The sequence below is a fragment of the Juglans regia genome, chromosome 11 (genome assembly GCF_001411555.2).
Source record: "Juglans regia cultivar Chandler chromosome 11, Walnut 2.0, whole genome shotgun sequence".
NCBI classification, from domain to species: Eukaryota; Viridiplantae; Streptophyta; class Magnoliopsida; order Fagales; family Juglandaceae; genus Juglans; species Juglans regia.
Window position 1 is genome coordinate 7,047,909 of NC_049911.1, and position 19,926 is coordinate 7,067,834.

The following is a 19,926-nucleotide window of genomic DNA, read 5'->3' on the forward strand; positions in this document are numbered from 1 at the left end:
ACTTAAAAAATACTCAACTCAAATTATCTCACTATTATTCACAAACTATCTTATTACTATTTATGAAATTCTCATCTCATCTCATCTCACTTTTCAAACCTGATGTAAAATGTAGAAGACTAGAGTAGATTCATTGTCTCGATTAGAACAAATTCTTAGAAATATAGTGAGCTATTGTAGGAAAAATGTTGGGAAAAACAAAAGAGACGATCGATCGAAAACCGGTAAACTCTTCCCATGCATTATGCATGCACTACGTTCTCTTAAATTCTTTTTAGCTCCATTAAAGGCTTAAAGCACTTGATCTATTATCGAATTAACCATTTTCTCCTTTTTTTTTTTTTTTTTGTTGTTTCAGTTAAGCTTAATTCGTCCATCAGTATTTGAAACCCCTTGATACAAAATTCTTAAGTGCTAAAGTAAAATTAGTTTTCATGAAATAGAATAGTATCCTTTCCTTGAGAGAATTTGCATCTTGTTAAATGACGCTATAAACATTAATTTGTGAATTATGCCTTTTAAAACAAGAACAATCATGATAATATGCTTCATTAGTGGGAGATTTGCTAATTAATAGGTATTAAGTTTTCAAGAAGGTGAACTTCTTTTAATTTTAATTAAAAAAAACTAAAAAGTATGTTTTGTGAATAGTATCAATTTCTCCAAATGTTTCTTTCTGGATAATGCAGAACATAATTTCAATTTTAAAGAAGATTGGTAATAAGCGAAAATATCCATACAATTTTAAGATAATTACAATTTTTTTCTTTGATATTATACTGGCACGACACTACCTTAAATGACTTTTTATGTCATTTCTACCTCAAAAATACTTTTTTATATTGTTTCCAAACAAATATAACATGTTGAAAGTGTTTTAGGCTTATGGTTACCAACCATTAAATAAATTTTTAATAGTAGAGTTTATTACTTAAACTTTGCAACTAAAAGTCCTACCATATGCATTCCTCTTTTACTTGATAGTCATTAAATTCAGGTAAGAACTTGAAATAATCTCTCTCCCTAGTAATTTCTATCCTGGATTTTGTAGTCTTTGATGTCACACATTGATTAAAGTGAGTTAAAAGTATACTAAATCTGCCATTAATTAAAATAAATCCAGTCAACAAATGCAATTGAAATACCAACATTTAAAATTAAGAACAAAATTTATCTTCTAGAAACGATCAAAGTTAGACAAAAGCTCACAAGGCAGAAGCTTGACAGACCAACAAGAAATTGCAAAGGCCTTTACTAAGTATTTTGAAGAGATTTTCAAGTCCACAAACCCTTCTGAAGAATGCATTGCAAACTGCCTACAATCAGTTGAACCAAGAGTAATAGTGGGCATGAATGAAGAGTTGGTTAAAGAATTTACAACAGAAGAGGTGGAGGTAGCCTTGAAGCATATGTCACCACTAAAGTCTCCTAGGCCTGATGGCTATGGAGCTTGTTTCTATCTAACCTACTGGAACATAGTAGATGGGGAGGTATGTCAAGTTATTTTAAGTTTTTTAAATGGGAGGAAGTTAGGCATGTGAATTAATTTTACCTATCTAGCTTTAATTCCTAAGGTTAAATGTCCTATTGTTGTTAGTGAATTTAGGCCAATAAGCTTATGTAATGTACTTTACAAAATTGTATCGAAATTATTAGCAAACAGGTTAAAGAAGATCTTGCCTTCTATCATATCAAGCTGCCAAAGTGCTTTTATCCCAGGAAGGCTTATCACAGATAACATTATACTGACTTATGAGAGTCTACACACAATGAAGAGCAGACATAAGGGCAAGAGAGGCAACATGGCACTTAAACTTGATATGTTAAAAGCTTATGACAGAATTGAGTAGAGATTATTGGAGGCAATATTGAGAAAGCTTGGACTTGGTGATAAATGGATAGCTTTGATCATAGAGTGTGTTACTTCTATATCATATTCTGTGATGGTGAATGGGCAACCTGAAGAGGAGTTGAAATCATCAAGGGATTTAAGTCAAGGGGATCCTATTTCCCCTTACCTTTTTGTTTTGCTGAAGGGCTAAGTTTACTAATAGAGGCATAAAAAAGAAATGGAGATACCAAAGGAGTTGTTGTTCCAAGAGGGGGCACAAGACTCAATCATTTATTATTTGCTGACGATTGTGTGGTCTTTGGAATGGCAATGCTGTCAGAATGGCAAAAGATCTAGAGCTTGTTGAATAGGTATGAAGTGGTTTCAGGGCAGTTTTTGAATAAGCAAAAGACCATGATTTTCTTTAGTTCAAACAAGGAGGAAGCTATCAGAAAACAGATATTGGAGACTGCTGGGGTATTAGCCTGTGGTAGTTATGAAAGATACTTATGGTTACCATCCTTTATGGGTAAATCCAAGAACAATACATTTAGGCAGTTAAAGGAAAGGGTGTAAACTAAGATCAACACTTGGAAGAATACATTCTTATATCAAGCTGGGAAGGAGATTTTGATTAAGGCTATTATTCAAGTTTTGCCTGCTTACTCTATGAGTATATTTAAGCTACCCTAAAAACTTTGTAAAGAAATAACAGCTATGATGTCCAAGTGTTGGTGGGTCTGAAGGAGAAAGGTTCAAAGATCCAATAGAGAAGTTGGAAAAAGATGGGAGAATCAAAGAAGTGTGGTGGTTTAGGTTTAAGAGATGTTAATAGTTTTAATAAGGCATTACTAGCTAAACAATGTTGGAGGATGATCCAAAATCCCTCATCCTTGGTTGCAATTATAATAAAAGAGAAGTACTTCAAAATGAGAAGTTAACTGAAGCAAAGTTAGGGTCTAGACCATCTCTAATATAGAGAAGTATGCTGTCAGCAATGGACCGGATCAAGACTGGGCTAGGTTGGAGGGTAGGAGATGACAGAAGTATCAAAATATGGAGTGACAAATGGCTGCTAATAAATTCTTATAGCAGAATCCATTCACAAATAAAAGTGTTGAATAGCGAGGCAAGAGTATGTGAACTGATAGATGAATGAACAAGGCAATTGAATGTTAGTCTAGTCAATGAAGTATTTAGCAGTGAAAAGGCTAAAGTTAGAAGGAACACTCCATTGAGTATGACTAGAGCTAAAGTTATTATAATATGGGGTCCAAGTGAAAAATGCATTTTTTCAATAAAGAATGCTTATCATGTTGAATAGAATAGAGATAGAATGTTAAAAGGGGAGCCCTCGAGATATTATGAAGAACAATCAGATTGGCAGTTAATATAGAACCTAAGGGTGCTTGGGGTCTGGTAAGCACTTTATATGGAAGGCTGCTAATGAAATTCTGCCAACTAGACGTAACTTACGTAAGAAGAGGATTATTGACACAAATTTATGTCCTATATGTCAAAGAGAAGAAGAAACTATAGTTCATGTACTATGGAATTGCCTTGCTGCAACAGATGTATGGATTGAAACTGCTAAACCTATACAAAAGATCTCAACATACGGGGTGGATTTTATGAGTCTGTGGAAAAAAGATTACTGAGAAATTGAAAATCGAGGAAGTTGAAGTGGTGGCATGTGTGATGAGGAGGTTATCGCTAAGGAGAAACTCTCTAATTTATGGCGACAATTTTGAGAATCCAAGGCAATTATACAAGTATGCAAAACAAAGATTATTAGACTTCCAATCAGCTCAAGACAAAGTGAAAGGTGATACATAGAACACGGCTAGCTACAGTGAGACAAAAGGCCAGATGGAAGAAACCAACGAGAAGATATGTGAAGGCCAATTGGGATGCAGCTGTAAATATTAAGGAAAGAAAGGCAGGTATTGGAATTACAATAAGAAATGCAAGTGGTGTTGTTTTGGCTTCTCTATGTGAAATTTTCAATTATTTTTCAAAGCTAGCAGTTGCAGAAGCTATTGCATTGAGCAGAGCCTTGATAGTTTGCATTGAGTTGAGAGTGACACAAGTGTGTCTGGAGTGAGATGCCCAGGTTATTATCAAAGTTGTCATAAGTAAGGAAGAGATATGCACTGAATATAGTGTGTTGATAGAAGATGCTAGGAGGATGCTGCTTGATAGGGAACAATGGAGGGTGAACTACGACCATAGAGAGGCAAATTAAGTGGCTCACACACCGGCAAAGTTAGCTTTAATCATGAGGGAAGAGAGTGTATGGATTGAGGAATGTCCTAACCAAGTTCTTTATTAAATTTCGAGAGAAAAGAATTGTAATGATTATTCCGATGTTTTGATGGAATAAAATTACAAGTCAAAATTGAGTATAAAAAAATAAAAACGATCGAAGTATGTTAATCTTAATCCTAAAAATCATCGCTGAATGATAGCTAAATGGAACAATATATATAGTAACATAAATAATGTTGCATGCTCCTCAATTAAGTTAATAATTTTAGCTTCTTGGTCGCCTGAAAGCGATATCGCTCTATATTTGAGAATTAAAGATCTACTTATATTTTTTCTTAATTGGTTACATGCATAGAGTTGCTATCATGCTGGGACCTCTCTGGTCTCCTGTGCATGACCTTATCCTAAGGTCCATCCTATATATAAATCGTGTTTTTTTTTAAATAAAAAAAAATCTCTGCGATGTCTATATATAGAAAAATAAAAGAAAAATATTTTAGTCACAAATGAATTACACAAAAATAATCTTACAATCTGATGTGATTTTATTTGTTTCATCGAATTATAAAATTATTTTTATTGTAAAGTAGATCTAACGGATCATATAAAATTACTTTAGTTGATAAAATTATTTTTATATAATTTAGTTATTAGAGATGAATGCTATGCTCTTTCAAGCCCTGCTTTTCTTTTAATGGTAAAACAGTGTTTTTTAATTAAACGGGAAGACAAGACATACATGTTTCATACTAAAACGCAAATAATTTATGAAAGTTTCCTTGTCTATGGTTGGTTTATGAAAGCTACCTTAATTAATTTGTCGAAAGCGACACCCAAGTAGTCCCAACTCTCCAATGGTTAAAATAAATAAATGAAAAAAATTTATCTTTTTATTATTTTATAATATGGTATTAGATTATATTAGATAATCCGGCGACATGTGATGTGTCAGCACCACTCAGTTGGCAAGATCCGACAGTATAATTAATGGGCCTCGTCAGCTTTTGCAATTATTTTCAACCCCAGATAAAAACATCCAACTTACTTGCAATTGGCTGCAGGTGCTGTAAAGGTCACGTTTTACCTGGCAGGAAACGTACACATGTTGCATGCCAATCATCGGGCCTCTTTTGCGTCCTTTCGGGGTGCCAGTGCCAGTGCCAGCACCTGTAGTTTGATATCCACTGATAAAAATGATATTTATAATTATATAATATATAATTTTTTAATAATAAATTATATTTTTTTAAAAATAAATATACAAAATTTATAAAAAATGGAGCTCAGCTAAGCTCATTTTAACATAAAAATGCAGCTTTAAGATCGAAAGAAGACGGTGACGTAGTGCTCAAGGGATTAATCGAGTTCCCCAATGAAAGAAAATGAGGAAGTTGTGACCCAAAAGAGGAAAACGGAAGGAGGAAAAGAGAAACAAAGTGAAGAGAAAGTTGAGATCAGTGCGTGTCAAACACGAGAAAGTGGAGAATGTCAAAAAAGAGTGACTCCCAAAGATAAGATCTTATATATATATATAGGCTTCGTTTGAGTACTTAACTCCTCTTAATTCATCTCAATTTATTATTATAATTTTTTTAAATTCTAATATAAAATATAATAAATAATTTAATTTTTTCAAATCCTAAAATAATAATAATATTTTATCATTTCAACTCAATTCAACTCAACTCATTTTAACATCCAAACACAGTATTTTCGAATACGACTCATATAAATCTATTTTATTTAGAAAAATATTTCTAGCTATTACGTAAATATTTAAACTTAAAAATAACTAAGACGTTGATACTTGCAGGTAATATGTGAAGCCACCTCATTTTTTTCTTAGTTTTGAATCTTTTGATTGGTTAAAAAACCTAATAGGAGGTTTTCTTTTTAATTAACTTATAATATCACAAATATTATTTAAAAAAAATAAAAAAGCAATGTTATGAAACTAAGTGCTCTACAGCAAGGACAAATTGGCACTCTTTACCTTCTCTCTCATTCTTCTCTTTTTCTCTAAAATTCACATACCCATTATTTCACTGGACCTCACCACCCTCCTCCCCCACTAGTGGCTTTTTTATTTTTATGTTTTTTTGTTTGTCCTTTTTCCCTAATTTTTTCTTTAGTTTTCTCACCTTAACATCGATCATCGCCGATTTATTGCTTTCCGGCAACCTTCGACCAACACGCGACGCCGATTCAGCCTCTCTAATCGTCAATCTTCATGTCCACGGCACGGAAGAAAAATACGTTTATGCTCGGCACGTTCACTGCACGCGTAGCCCCTGCCGTGCGAGTTTTCCAGTCACCTCCGCATCCCAGAGCAGCATTGGAGGCCACGTGTGGCCCCACCGGCTTCAGAGCCCTCAAGTCCTTCAGATCTGCTCATCCATTTACCTCCTCAGGTCGCGTGTGTCCTACCCGCGCCGCCGCCGCCGCCGCTGATGACTCGGCTTAGATTCCAGCTGCTACTCTATGTTACCGCTTTTCATAACTAGTGATCTTGTAAGAGGGATCGTAGCCCTCTCCAAAAATCATCTTCAGACAATATGTAACAGTGCACCTGCCACCTTCACCGCTTCTACCGTAGGTTCCACCGTCACTAGCGATAATTCGAACGTTTGCTTTTTTGTGAATATATTTCTGTGTTTTTATAAGATGGCGTCCTATCGTAGGACAGAGGTAGAGACTAAGAAATTGGTCTCAAATAAACTCGTTCACCACTTTGTACTGTTTTCAATTGCTTTTTGGGATGATTGTTGGGAAACCCTACCCTTTTCTCATGTATCACTTTTCTAGTTTAATGAAATTAACTTGCTTAGAAGGAAGGAAAAAAAAAAAAAAAACAGTGCTCTACAGCACGCGAATGTTTGAACAAAAGTTTCTTACATTTACCTTTAAAAAGTACTGGTAGAATTGTTTTTCATCTTTTTAATTGCTTGCTGAATCTGATCTGCCCATGGGAATATTCTCTCTCTCTCTCTCTCTATATATATATATATATATATAAAATATGGTATATTCAGATTTCATGACATGCACAAATGGAGGCCGTACTATAATCTAATACCTTATAAGGAGAATTATGTGAACGAAAATTTAGTTGGCAAGAAAGATCACAGAGAAGAAATTTTGTCTTGCACAAAAACCAGCTTACAAGCTCTTGCAGGGCAGAATTGATACACATAAATACATATGTTTTAATAAAAATAAATGATATTTATAGTTGTGGAATGTATAAGTATCGTGCAATTTTTTTTAAAAAAAGTAAATAAATATGACACCCACGTGAAAAATAAATTAATTTTTTAATAATAAAACTCATTTTTCCAAAACGATTACACGGCAGTTACGTAATCCATGATCATATATTCTAGCATTACTCTTTAATCAAGGTTGTGATGAAAGTCTGGGATAGAAAAAAAACAATTATTCTACGTACTGTTGCTAGGCTCAATCGGTTGGGAGTCGCTGACGCCATGTCAGCCGAAAAGAAAAAGACCAAACGCATGAAATGAGAAAGAAGAAAGATCAAAACGGAGCGATCATTTGTTCGTCTAGCTCTCTTCTTTGTGTTCGATCGTTTGTAACCCATCGACACCTATTTTTATCAAGACCCTCCATGGACATGATTGCTAAAACTCTATCTTCGTCATCTCTGTAATCCATACTCTGCGGAACGGTAATCAACTCTAGAAGAATATTTACAATGAAAAAGTGCAGCCACGTCTTCAACTAAGGTCTTGGAATAAAATTTTCCTTTACCAGAAAGTTGCAGGCCTAGGAAGCCAATTTGTTGAACTACCTCTTTAATGGCTGAATTATTTTTGGAGTCCATTAAATCACCCAATGCAGACTTCAAAAATAAAATTTGTAACTGGCACTTTCACATCTTTGATGCAGACTTCGGAATATTTTGTATGTCCTCCCTATTCATGGAAAAGTCATTTAAGCCAACACTAAAACCTTCCGCAAATATATTTTAAAACCTCTTCAGGGCCCCTCTCAAAGAAAATTGATGTCACAATTTCATTAACCACAGACGATATAACATCATTATGGAAGTCAATTTTCAAAACGTCACGTTTCCCCACAACAGTAAAAGCATGCAGGCAAAGCAGTCTGTAATATCTGCAAAGCAGTCCAATAAGGGCAGCAAAATGAACCTTCAACAAAGAAGGTCGTGGCAATGAAGATGAAGCAAACATAGCCAATTACTGAGCTGCTAATATGTCCAAGAAGTATGTCTTAAACATTGTCTTTAGGGACAACAACGAGTCAGTGGCCAGTTGCAAGTTGAGTTTACCACTATGAGAGCTAAGCAACTGCTTATCCACAGGGAAAAGTTCCAAAACTTCTGCTTTTGCAGCAAGAGATTGAGGATAGAAGAGATGCACACAATCACCATCAAAATCAGCACTCAATGGACCACAAATAAGCGAGTTTATCTTCACTGTATGGTCATCATGAACATACACTACAAGTGCTTGCAAGCCATGCTTTTGTTGTGGAATCATTTGGCTCTTTGCTCAGCCCAAATCTTGAGTCTATGTCACGAAATGTTTTTACAAAACCCTAATCTGCAGATATTGATTTACAGCTGATTGCAACTCGTTAGCTTCAACTTCATGAGATTCAAAATTTGGTGTACCAGATCTTGAACTCTTGATGATCTCAACTTGCCTGAGCACTTTTTTGATCATCACCAAAGAAGGATCTTGGAATAAAACATGATACAAAGACTAATATACTAAATCTAATCATAAAATAGAAATAAAACGAGGACTTTGGGAAGACCCTCCGGACAAACGAGTTCATCGCCATGCTTTGTCGTGAGGTACTGGACTCCTTCCTCTGCTCCCGTGCTGAGTCTCATGGAGCCAACCTTGTCTCCGGCCTTGTCATGGATATCGAAGAGGGAGGACTGTGACTTCGAGGGGAGGGATGTGCTATCTTCGACGGAGGTGCTTCAAGGGGATAGACTCGTCGTCTTTGACAGTACTGTAATCGTGGAAGGATCGAGAGAGGGAGTTCTAGTTTGAGGAGGAGAGGAAACGCAGATGCAGAGTGGGAGGGAATGAAGAAAAAAATATTGAGGAGGGAAGGTCGTGGAATCGAAACGGTGCGTATCGATTAAATTTCTCCACATCAGCATATAAATTTAGCCACATAAAATAATTTATGAATTTATTTTGTAGGATCTCTTTGTAATTAGGGGTGTAACCGGTCTGATTCGATCAAATTTTGGAGAAATTTTAGAATCGATACAGACCGATTTATCACCAAAACCAAAACTTTCGATTTTTCCAATTTCGGTTTGGTCCGGTCCAATTTTTCGGTTTGCTATTTACACGTGTGTCACTATATATATTTAATATTATAAATTTTTTAATACTAAACTTAATTGTAAAAATTTAGTATTTATTATTTACAATTACTAATTCTTTAATTTTCAATTATAGTATTATACTAAAAGTTGTGTCTAATTTATTAGTGAGATTAATAAACTTGAATAATAATATTAAAATTTCATATTATATTAATTAGAATTGTAACATATAATATACAATAATAATAATATAAAAATTAAAAATATATATATATGTACGTTCTGATTCGATTTAAACTGATTTTTAAAATATAAAAATTAGTATCGTACTAGATTAAGATCGATTTTTATTTTTAAGAATCAATACCGCACCAGTCCAGTTACAACTCAGACCACTGGAATAATCGAGTTTCCCAATGACAAAAGGAAAGAAAATGAGGAGGTTGCGAATCAAAAGAGGGAAACGGAAGGAGGAAAAGAGAAACAAAGTGACGAGAAAGTGGAGATGAGTACGTGTCATACACGAGAAAGTGGAGAATGACAAAAAAGAGTGACTCCCAAGGATAAGATCTTAACAAGCTGGTCAAGTTTTCTTTGTTGTAATTATCGATACCTTTTTTTTTTTTTTTTTTTTTTACAATTAATATATATATAGTGTTTTCGGATACGACTCGTATACATCTATTTTATTTAGAAAAAGATTTCAATTACTTAAATATTTGAACTTACAAAGAACTAAGACGTTGATACTTGCAGGTAATATGTGAAGCCACCACATATTTTTCTTAGTTTTGATTGGTTAAAAAAATTAATAGGATTTTTTCTTTTTAATTAACTTATAATATCACAAGATATTATTTTTAAAAAATAAAAAAAGTAATGTTATGAAACTAGGATGTTATAAAAAAAATTAAAAAGTTGATTAAAATATTGTTAAAATATATTTTTTAATATTATTTTTATTTTAAAATTTAAAAAAATTAAATTATTTATTTTATTTTATATAAAAATTTAAAAAAATTATAGGGGATGAGACGAAAGTTTTTAAAATTTTAAGTTTTTTCGAAAGCAAACCAAGCGTGCTCTACAGCACCACGCGAATCTTTGAACAAAAAGTTTCTTACATTTACCTTTAAAAAGTACTGGTAGAATTGTTTTTCATCTTTTTAATTGCTTGCTGAATCTGATCTGCTCATGGGAATATTCTCTCTCTATATAAAATATGGTATATTCAGATTTCATGACAGCAAAAATGGAAGCCGTACAATAATCTAACGAGAGTAGTGTTACATAGTAGTCATTATACATACTACGTGGCTGCTTCTAATTTTTTTATTTTATTTTTATACAAAATGCACGCTTCTACCCCTGTCTCTCATCAATTCTTTCTCTCTCCTCGACTCTTTCTCATTAGATCTCTCTTTCATCCCTCATCGACTCTCTCTCATCTTGGTCTCTCTCTCATCGTCACTCTCTCTCTCATCCTCTCTCTCTCATCTCCGCTCTCTCTCATCCTCTCTCTAATTTCGAATTTAAGAGATATATAATTTAGATGATGTCATGTAAGGTATATAAAAATGACTGTTCTCAATAGTGACTATAATAATTTTCCTAATCTAATACCTTATAAGGAGAATTATATGGACGAAAATTTAGTTGACAAGAAAGATCACAGACAAGAAACTTTGTCTTGCTCAACAACCAGCTTACAAGCTCTTGCAGGACAGAATTAATACACATAAATATGTGTTTTAATAAAAATAAATAATATTTATAGTTGTAGAGTGCATGTAATTTTTTTTTTAAAATAAATAAATATGACACACATGAAAATTTTAATAATAAATCTAATATTTTCAAAATAATAACACAGTAATTACTTAATCCACGACCATATATTCTAGCATTACTGTTTAATAAAAGCTGTGATGAAAGTCTGGGATAGAAAAAAACTTGGAATTTTCGAACCTGACGCCGAAAGCTAGTAACGCCATGGCCCCATCTGTTTGCAATGATAAGAGTGTTTGGTTTGTAATTTCCTGGAAAAAAGACACTGACATGAGTGGTACCTACAGCATTCATATTGATTTATACATGCTTTTATATTTGCAAAATCATCTCTTTTAAACATTCATTTTACAGCAAAGTTTTCATATTAATTTATGTATATTTAAAGTAAAATAATAATAAATATTATTATTTTATTATTATTAATTTTTACCTAAATGTTTTGTTATTTTTTAGAGTTTGCAATTAGCACCCAGTAGAAATTCCATTATTTAATCTATGCTCAAAAACAACAATTTCATGCATCCATATTTAGCAATTCCTATAATAAAATACATCAAATTTATATACACCAAAAAATGAATCCCATGTGCTCATAAAATAATCCCCTTGGGGAGTGTTGTCCGAGAGAAAAATAATGAGTAAAATATATTTTATAAAGTGAATAGTAGATCTCCAAACTTACATAGATATTGTTTATAGCTAATTAAATATTTAGAGATGTATAAACTAATATAGATAAATTTAAACTCATATTATATAAATATAACTTTGTAAATAAAGATATATATATTTTTTTTATAAACGGCAGAATTTCATTCATAATAGAGGATATTATAATTTTGACTTAAAAAAAGTCAGTTACAGACGATAAAAGCTCCCCAGCACACTTTTGTGACTGACAAGGTCTAGTCCAGACGGCAGATCTCTGAAGACCTAAGTCTAAGAGGTCTATCATACACAGTAACCGGGTGACAACCCATATTCCGACTAAGCGGATTAGGGTACACCAACCCCATACACCGCCTAAACGGAGAGGAGAGAACATACCAATCGGACCGAAGTCCCGAAGGACATATTTTTAGATTTTTATTTTCTAAAAAGTAAATACAGGATACGAAATAAATACAATAAAACATAATGAATGTAGGAATAGTGCTCCAATGAGGCTGTTGTGGCGAGTGTAGTACACGCGCCGCCCTGAGAGGAGATCGACGGTCGATCTTGGAGACTCCGGACTCACAGACCCCGTAGGCGCCACGTGTGACGTTGGCAGAAGGCCTTCCGGTGGGGCGTGAGAGCCACTCGCCGAACGTTTTTGAGAGTTTTAGCCATGCGTGTGAGCGACTCGCCACTCAGACTGACGCCGTATTTGGTGGTCTTGAAGATCGACTGCTAGGGATCATCATGGAGGGGTGCATGTTGGTCTATGATCGTCAAAAAATCTAGATCGATGACTCTCTCTTATTTAGCCTGTAAACACACAAAATACAAAAAAAAAAGAACACTACACAAAAAAAAAGAAAGTGGGAAAAGAGGGAGGGAGGGGGGACCCCGTCGAGTCAGATCTGTAGTGGAAAGTTTGAGAGAGTTTTGGTTTGAGAGAGTCGAGATGTTAACCAGTGGGATATCTCCAGGTGTGACTCAACAGCTTGGTCGTTTTATTTGGTGAAAATGGTGACTTTGAGATAAACCGTAAATAGAGATATATAGACAAATATAAATGTTCAAAATGAAAATAGTACATATAAAGAGCATTCATGGTGGGCTCGGCAAAGCTACTGCATGCTTCGCTATATTTTATTAGCCGGTTCTCTCAAGAGGTAATATACAGCGAACTAGGTAGTTAAACATGACTAAAAATATATAGCTAGAATTATTTTTGGAGGTTGAGCCAAATACGCTGACCATTCAATTTCTTAGCTTATTTTATTTGTTAAAAATTATCATGTTTTTTTACATGTATCTGTTTTTTATACGATTACTTCAAATTAACTTTTCCAACTACCATAAAAATAAAAATTGTAAAGAAGTACTAATGGAAATAAATATTTAAATAGAATAGATATAGATTGAGAGAATTGGTTATAATTTGGTGTTGTTATTTGAGTTTTTTTATGTATCTTGACCATTTGGAATTAATTATATTATATTAAAGTTGCGTTTAGATGTTGAGCTGATTTCAGTTATTTATAAATAAAAATAAGTTGAATATTGAATGGAATTATGTAGGATTTATCTAAACTGAGTTTAAAGTGTATTTTGAATGTTAAGATGAGTTTGGTAATTTTAATGAGAAGTTAAAAAATATTGTGGATTTCACGTATAAAGATATATTAAATTGAAAAAGGTTGTAAGTCTCACATGTAAGAAGTTTTTGAATTGAGATGAGTTTAATAATTTGAGTGTTGAGTGTTTGAATGTTAGACTCAGCTTAAAATTAAACTAAGTTCAACTGAGTCTAAAATCATTTCATCTCATGATGCCTAAATCCAACCAGTCCATAATTAATGACTTGGTACTCACGATGAACTAAAATTAACGTCCGACAGGAGACAATTAATTATTAGTACATGAATTGCCAGTACTACTCTTTGCTAAAAATGTATAGTCGAGCTATATATGTATTTTATCAACATGATGGCCGACATGATCATAATGGAAAGGATTAGACGATCCATCAAATTATATAAATACGAGATCATTCATCATGCATGATGCAGTAATCTTTGAAAAAAGTAATTACGTACGACCTGGGACTTTTTTCCCTTCTTGCAATATGCCAATTTCAAAGTGAATTGAAACGACCTTGATTACAATCGTACCGCGTGTTGATTGTGACAATCAATATAAGAAAATTATTTATTAACGATCAAGATATAATATACGATCATACCTTGTCCAACACGCCCACCGCCCGGCCTGGTATTATTATAAATTAATTAGTTTGACGAATAATCTATATATACTACAAGTACGTAGTACTACTGTAAGAATCTTGATGCAATTGATCCATTCCGCGCGATGATAAAAGAGACAATACCCTAACCCTAAAAAGTAGGGGTTTTCACATAGCTCGCTAGACCTCCCAGCTTTAAAGATCAAAAGTAATATATACATATATAAATTATGAGTAATATTAGAGAAAAATTACTATAATAATATATATTTTATATTCATTGTATAGCTGCTTTTAGTTAATTATTTTTAACAATCTACATAATACTCCATCGTATATACAAAATGAATACCTTCCATAAACTAGAAACTAGAGATCGATTTGTTTTCAGAAAATGGTCTCGATATATGTGTATTTTCAAATATACGAAAGTTGGCTGCAACCCTATCAGCTATATGCATGCACCCCAGCCTGCAGTGGTACTGCTCAAGTGTACCGAGTACTCTGGAATTTCTTTGAGGGGATATTAGTCTTGATTTCTGTGAGCACTCATGAAATATTTCTCTTTGAGAGACGGACAACGGGTTCGACACGCAATTGGATTGTGGAAAAAGTAAGTACATGCATTGAACCAGCATACTTTTTATGCCATTTGTACCTTATATCATTCGTGCCACAGAAGCTTTTCTTGTCGTCTTTTTTTTATGAATATTTAATAAGACAACGTGTCAACGACTCTAAAAGAAGGGGAAAAAAAAAAAAATGAAAGAAAGTCGATCATCTCATGCTATGGTCCTCCCATTCGAAAGATAAAGTAAATAGTTATTAAATGATCTTTATATATACATATATGATGATGTTTTGGGAGCACTACTACAACTTCTGTACTACTACTCCCACAGCTCAAGCTAGTTCCTTCAGAGCTCTAACTTGGTTTTGAAACCTTGAAACAACAGTCAAACGTGGTTGAGCGAGCTCAAAGTTTTGCAATCATGTTTCCCACCAGAGACATACCTTCACCATCATCGCTATTTTCAGCCTATGCTTCCATGGCCGCTTCAATGATGCTTGTCCGCTCAATGGCCAACGAAATCATTCCCCAACCGGTTCGTGGCTTTCTTCTATCCACCCTCAGATACTATTTCAAGCCTCATTCGGATAGACTTACCCTAATCATCGAAGAGAACTGTGGCATGTCCCGGAACCAAGTCTACGATGCTGCAGAGGTTTACCTCTGCACCAAGATCAGCCCCAACACCGAGAGGCTTAAGATCAGCAAAAGCCCCAAGGAGAAGAATCTTATGATCCGGCTGGAGAAGGGAGAGAAACTGATTGATTTATACGATGGGGTTGAGCTTAAGTGGAGATTTGTTTGTGCCGAGTCAGAGAAAAGCAACCCCAACGATTCTCAACCGAGATCTGAAAAGCGCTTCTTTGAGCTGACTTTTCTCAAGAAACACAAGGAACAGATCTTGAACACGTACGTGCCGTTTTTCCTTGAGAGAGCCAAGGCCATTAAAGATGAGGAGAGGGACTTGAAGATGTACACACTGAATAGTTCCTACGCTTATCATGGAGTCAAGTGGGAGTCCATTAATCTGGAGCACCCGGCTACGTTTGAGACGCTAGCCATGGACCCAGAACTGAAAAATTCTGTTATAGAGGACCTAGACAGGTTTGTGAAGAGGAAAGAGTTTTATAAGAGAGTAGGGAGGGCATGGAAACGAGGGTACTTGTTGTATGGACCTCCAGGCACCGGAAAATCCAGCTTGATTGCAGCCATGGCTAATCACTTGAGGTTTGACGTCTATGATCTTCAACTTGCAAATATACTGCGGGATTCTGACCTGAGAAAATTGTTGCTGGCTACTGCAAATCGGTCCATACTTGTGATTGAAGATATTGATTGCAGCGTCGAGCTTCAAGATCGTCGGCGTGTAGATGGGCGTAAGCAATCTGATGTACAGGTATTTATGATCACTTTTCAAGTTCTTTTTTTCCCCATTATTTGCATTCGGATTCTGCACTCCTTTTGATTTGTATGAAAGTTACTATTCCACGTAAAAAGAAAAGTTTAAAATTGCTGGCTGCCTTGACTAATCTGCCAATGGAAAATTTGCTCTTGAGTGGTGCATCTATACCATAATTAAATATAATGGGCTTCTTGTCCCTTTTTAGATTCTGATTTGAACACTTGTTTTTTTACAATAATGGGTATTGGGTAGCCTCATGTGTTGCACTTTTTGCACATGCACTCCTCCTTTTCCAATGCCTTTGGCAAATTAATTAATTGTTTTGATTATTTGTCTCTTTGCATGTTGGTCATGAATCACAATTCTGATTACATGAGTATTTGATTGGGTTGAAAAAACAGGATCTGGTAAATGAATTCCAGCTGAACACAGTTACACTTGCTAGCCTATAAGTAATGAAAGCACAAAAATCAGATGATCAAGCACATGATTTCAGCAAACATATTCCCTGAGCTGCCATGTGAAATCACTTGTTCTAAAAGTTTAGGGTTCAAGAATTTCTTCATATATAATCTGTCAAAAGATAAATGGGGACCCATATTATTTATCCCGTAATAATGATCAAAAAAAATATTGATTTGTACGTGAGGAGGGTGTTAAAGAATAATCTTATATTTTAAACATATTTATAAAAAATAAATAATTATTTTTTATAAAACCGATTTTCTGATATAAGTTATGGGGTTATATTTGCTGAGATCATGTGATCATCTCTGATTTGGTGCTTTCATTCCTTCGACCAGCACTGGCAAGCATGCATCTATGGGGCCACTTGGCATGCTAAAAACATGGATGGGGCCCATGCATTTCTTTTCTATGACCATTAATATCTTCACACACCACCACCAATTACAGAACACATTTCATGTTAGGTAGGAAAGTCATTTGAAGAATAGTACGTTGTGGGTACCACAGAAGGATCTTCGTTCGTGTAAAGCTAGATAGCCATTCCATCTTTCAGCATGGTCATGTCTATTTCACGTACAGGGTTTACCTTTTTTTCATCTATTTATGTTGAACAATGGCTCAAAAACAATTGTCCTCTTATATATGTTTGGTTTCCAACCGACACTATCTAACAATATGATTCAAATAGCCTCCTATAGCCTATAAGACTTTTACTGCATGGGCTTTCTACGCACGGCCTAATTGTATGAAAGGAGTGAGTTTGAACCCAATTGTATTGTTGTAGAGAATTTGATTGACCATTTTCATGCTTTTAAAGAGGCCCAGTTTGGTTTGATCTGACTCTCATACATGACCCAAGTGGCCACTTTGCAGAGGCCGAAGGGCTTGGACTTTTTCCCAATGCCACCCAGCTTAAAGAAAAGATAAATGATTGTTCGAAAAATGCTGTCTTTTAATTTGATCATTTGATGGGATAGTAAGTAATTATACGTACAATTATGAAGTGCATAAATCCGTATAATCGTTTTGAAAAAAATAAAAATTTATTATTAAAAAATTAATTTTTTTCATGTGAATCTCATGTTTTATTTACTTTTTTAAAATGATTACGTGGTAATTATACAATTCGGTTGTAAAAATCTTTTCTCCTCCTATTAACAACAGAGATATCATAATTTTTTTTTAAAAAAAAAGAAAGAAAAAAAAAAGGAAAACATATCAACGTATTATGCTCAACTCAAAATTTGGGTTTTAGCTGGTGCAGTTGACACTCTCTGGACTACTAAACTTCATAGACGGGTTATGGTCAAGCTGTGGAGATGAGAGAATCATCGTCTTCACCACCAACCACAAGGAAAGGTTAGATCCTGCACTGTTGCGTCCTGGGCGCATGGACATGCACATTCACATGTCCTACTGCACCTCGCATGGCTTCAAGCAACTGGCCAACACTTACCTGGGAATCCGCGGCCACCACTCCCTGTTTTCAGAGATCGAAGGCTACCTAGAAAACACACATGTAACTCCTGCACAGGTTGCCGAAGAGTTGATGAAGAGTGACAATGCTGATGTTGCACTCCAAGGACTCATCAAGCTTCTCAAGCGGAAGAACATAGAAGGCGATGATGCTGCTGCTGATGCTGCTGCAGATCAGAAAAATGCTGGAATTCAGAAGGCCAAAAGGCAGAAATTGGAGAACAAACCAAGAAAATCTACGAGGAACACTAGAGCAAAGAGCGTGATCAGAAGAAGAAAATGTTTGTAACCAGCCATGCCAGCGATATATAGAATTGAGTAGCGCCTTATCTTTTCAGACTGGGGTTAGATTCATGTCTCGACTAAAGGCTACTCTAGGGTTTAAATGACAAGAGAACCAAGTGTTATGGAAGAAGCCCAGATGATTAATTTTCCCATCGAACAGAATAGGACTAGAAAATTAAGGAACTCCAAGTCATATACTTGAGTTGGGTTTTCCAGTCATCTCTATCATCCTGTGGATTCATCCCAAGCGTTGACTTCATATCCAAATCTGGGCCGCTCAATATAAATTGAAATTTAAAGTGAAATTTAAGTGAGTTATTCGTAATTATAATATAATAAAATATAAATTATTATATAGAATATTTTCAAACTTTACAATAAAATGAGATTTTATTTAAAATCTTTAAATACAATTTTATGAATTTATATTTACAACAATTTAATACGAGGTCTCAATGTAGATTTTGTACCTCAATTTAGCAAGATCTTGATGAAAATATTATTTAAAATATAAATAATTTATTATATTATTTATAAAAAAATTCATTTTATATAAATATTAAATTTAGTATTATGGGGCCTTGCATACATTGAAAACTATAAAAATTATTTAAAATTTTATTTAATGAAATGGTTTTTATTTTTTTTTTCATAAGAAATTAAAAAAAAATATCTCATTTTTATTTTTAGAGACTTTACATAGGATAGGGGCCTTAGGCAATGGCTTAAATGGCCTTACCATTGAGCCGGCCCTGATCTAAATAGAAATCTTCTCTATTTTTAACGTGTAATTCTAAAATCAGTAGCTGAATTTTTACTTTTTTGCACGCAATTCAAAATCTCACTGTATAACTCTTAAATTTCAAAAACTTGCAATCACGGATATATATCTAGGGGTGTAAGGAGTCCGGTCCGAATCGGATCGAAATTGAGACCAGTCGATCTCGATCTCATAAATTGTGGATCAAAAAAATTTGGCCCGGGTCTATAAATTTTGGATCGGACAGGACCGAACTCCTATATATATTTTAAAAATATTTGTAATAATTTAATATATTATTTTTATATAGTAATTATATAAATTAATGATGTAATTTTTATTTAATTTATTACCATTGATCATATAAAAAGATTAAATAATATATACTATCAATTAATAATAAATCATAAATTATGTAATAATTTATGTCATTATATATAAATAATTAATACTTCATACATTCATAAATACTCTACTATTTACACTTAATTAAAATAATTAAGTATTTTTTTTTAAGAGTAATGCTAGATACAAGTTTCAAATAGACAAGGCTCATACAAACCTTTTGTAAAACAATAGGTCCCACTAATAAATTATAGTTTTTTTTACACTTTTTTAAGGTAGAGTCTTCTTTTTTATAAAGACTTGTATGGGACTTGTCTATTTGGAACTTGTACAAATCATTTCCTATATAATAATGTATAATATTATTAATAATTATATATAATAAATAGTAAAGTCTAAATTAGTAATAATTATTATCAATATCATAAATATAATTATAATAAAATATTTTTTAATGAATTAATTATATAATCTACATTAATAATTAACTTGATTTTA

The 19,926-nt window shown here is 33.8% G+C and overlaps 1 protein-coding gene across 2 annotated transcripts; it reads left to right on the forward strand.

The window, feature by feature from the left end:
* The first annotated feature begins 14,927 nt into the window (after positions 1 to 14,927).
* On the forward strand, positions 14,928 to 18,542 carry LOC108993548 (AAA-ATPase At5g17760-like). Of its 2 annotated transcripts, none has more exons than XM_018968511.2 (2): positions 14,928 to 16,088; positions 17,818 to 18,542. In XM_018968511.2, the coding sequence occupies exons 1-2, from the start codon at positions 15,114 to 15,116 to the stop codon at positions 18,325 to 18,327; spliced, it is 1,485 nt and encodes a 494-aa protein (XP_018824056.1). In that variant the 5' UTR covers positions 14,928 to 15,113; the 3' UTR covers positions 18,328 to 18,542. The 2 variants fall into 2 exon arrangements, with proteins under 2 accessions (XP_018824056.1, XP_018824057.1); XM_018968512.2 differs by having other exon boundaries at positions 17,827 to 18,542.
* Positions 18,543 to 19,926: the final 1,384 nt, after the last annotated feature.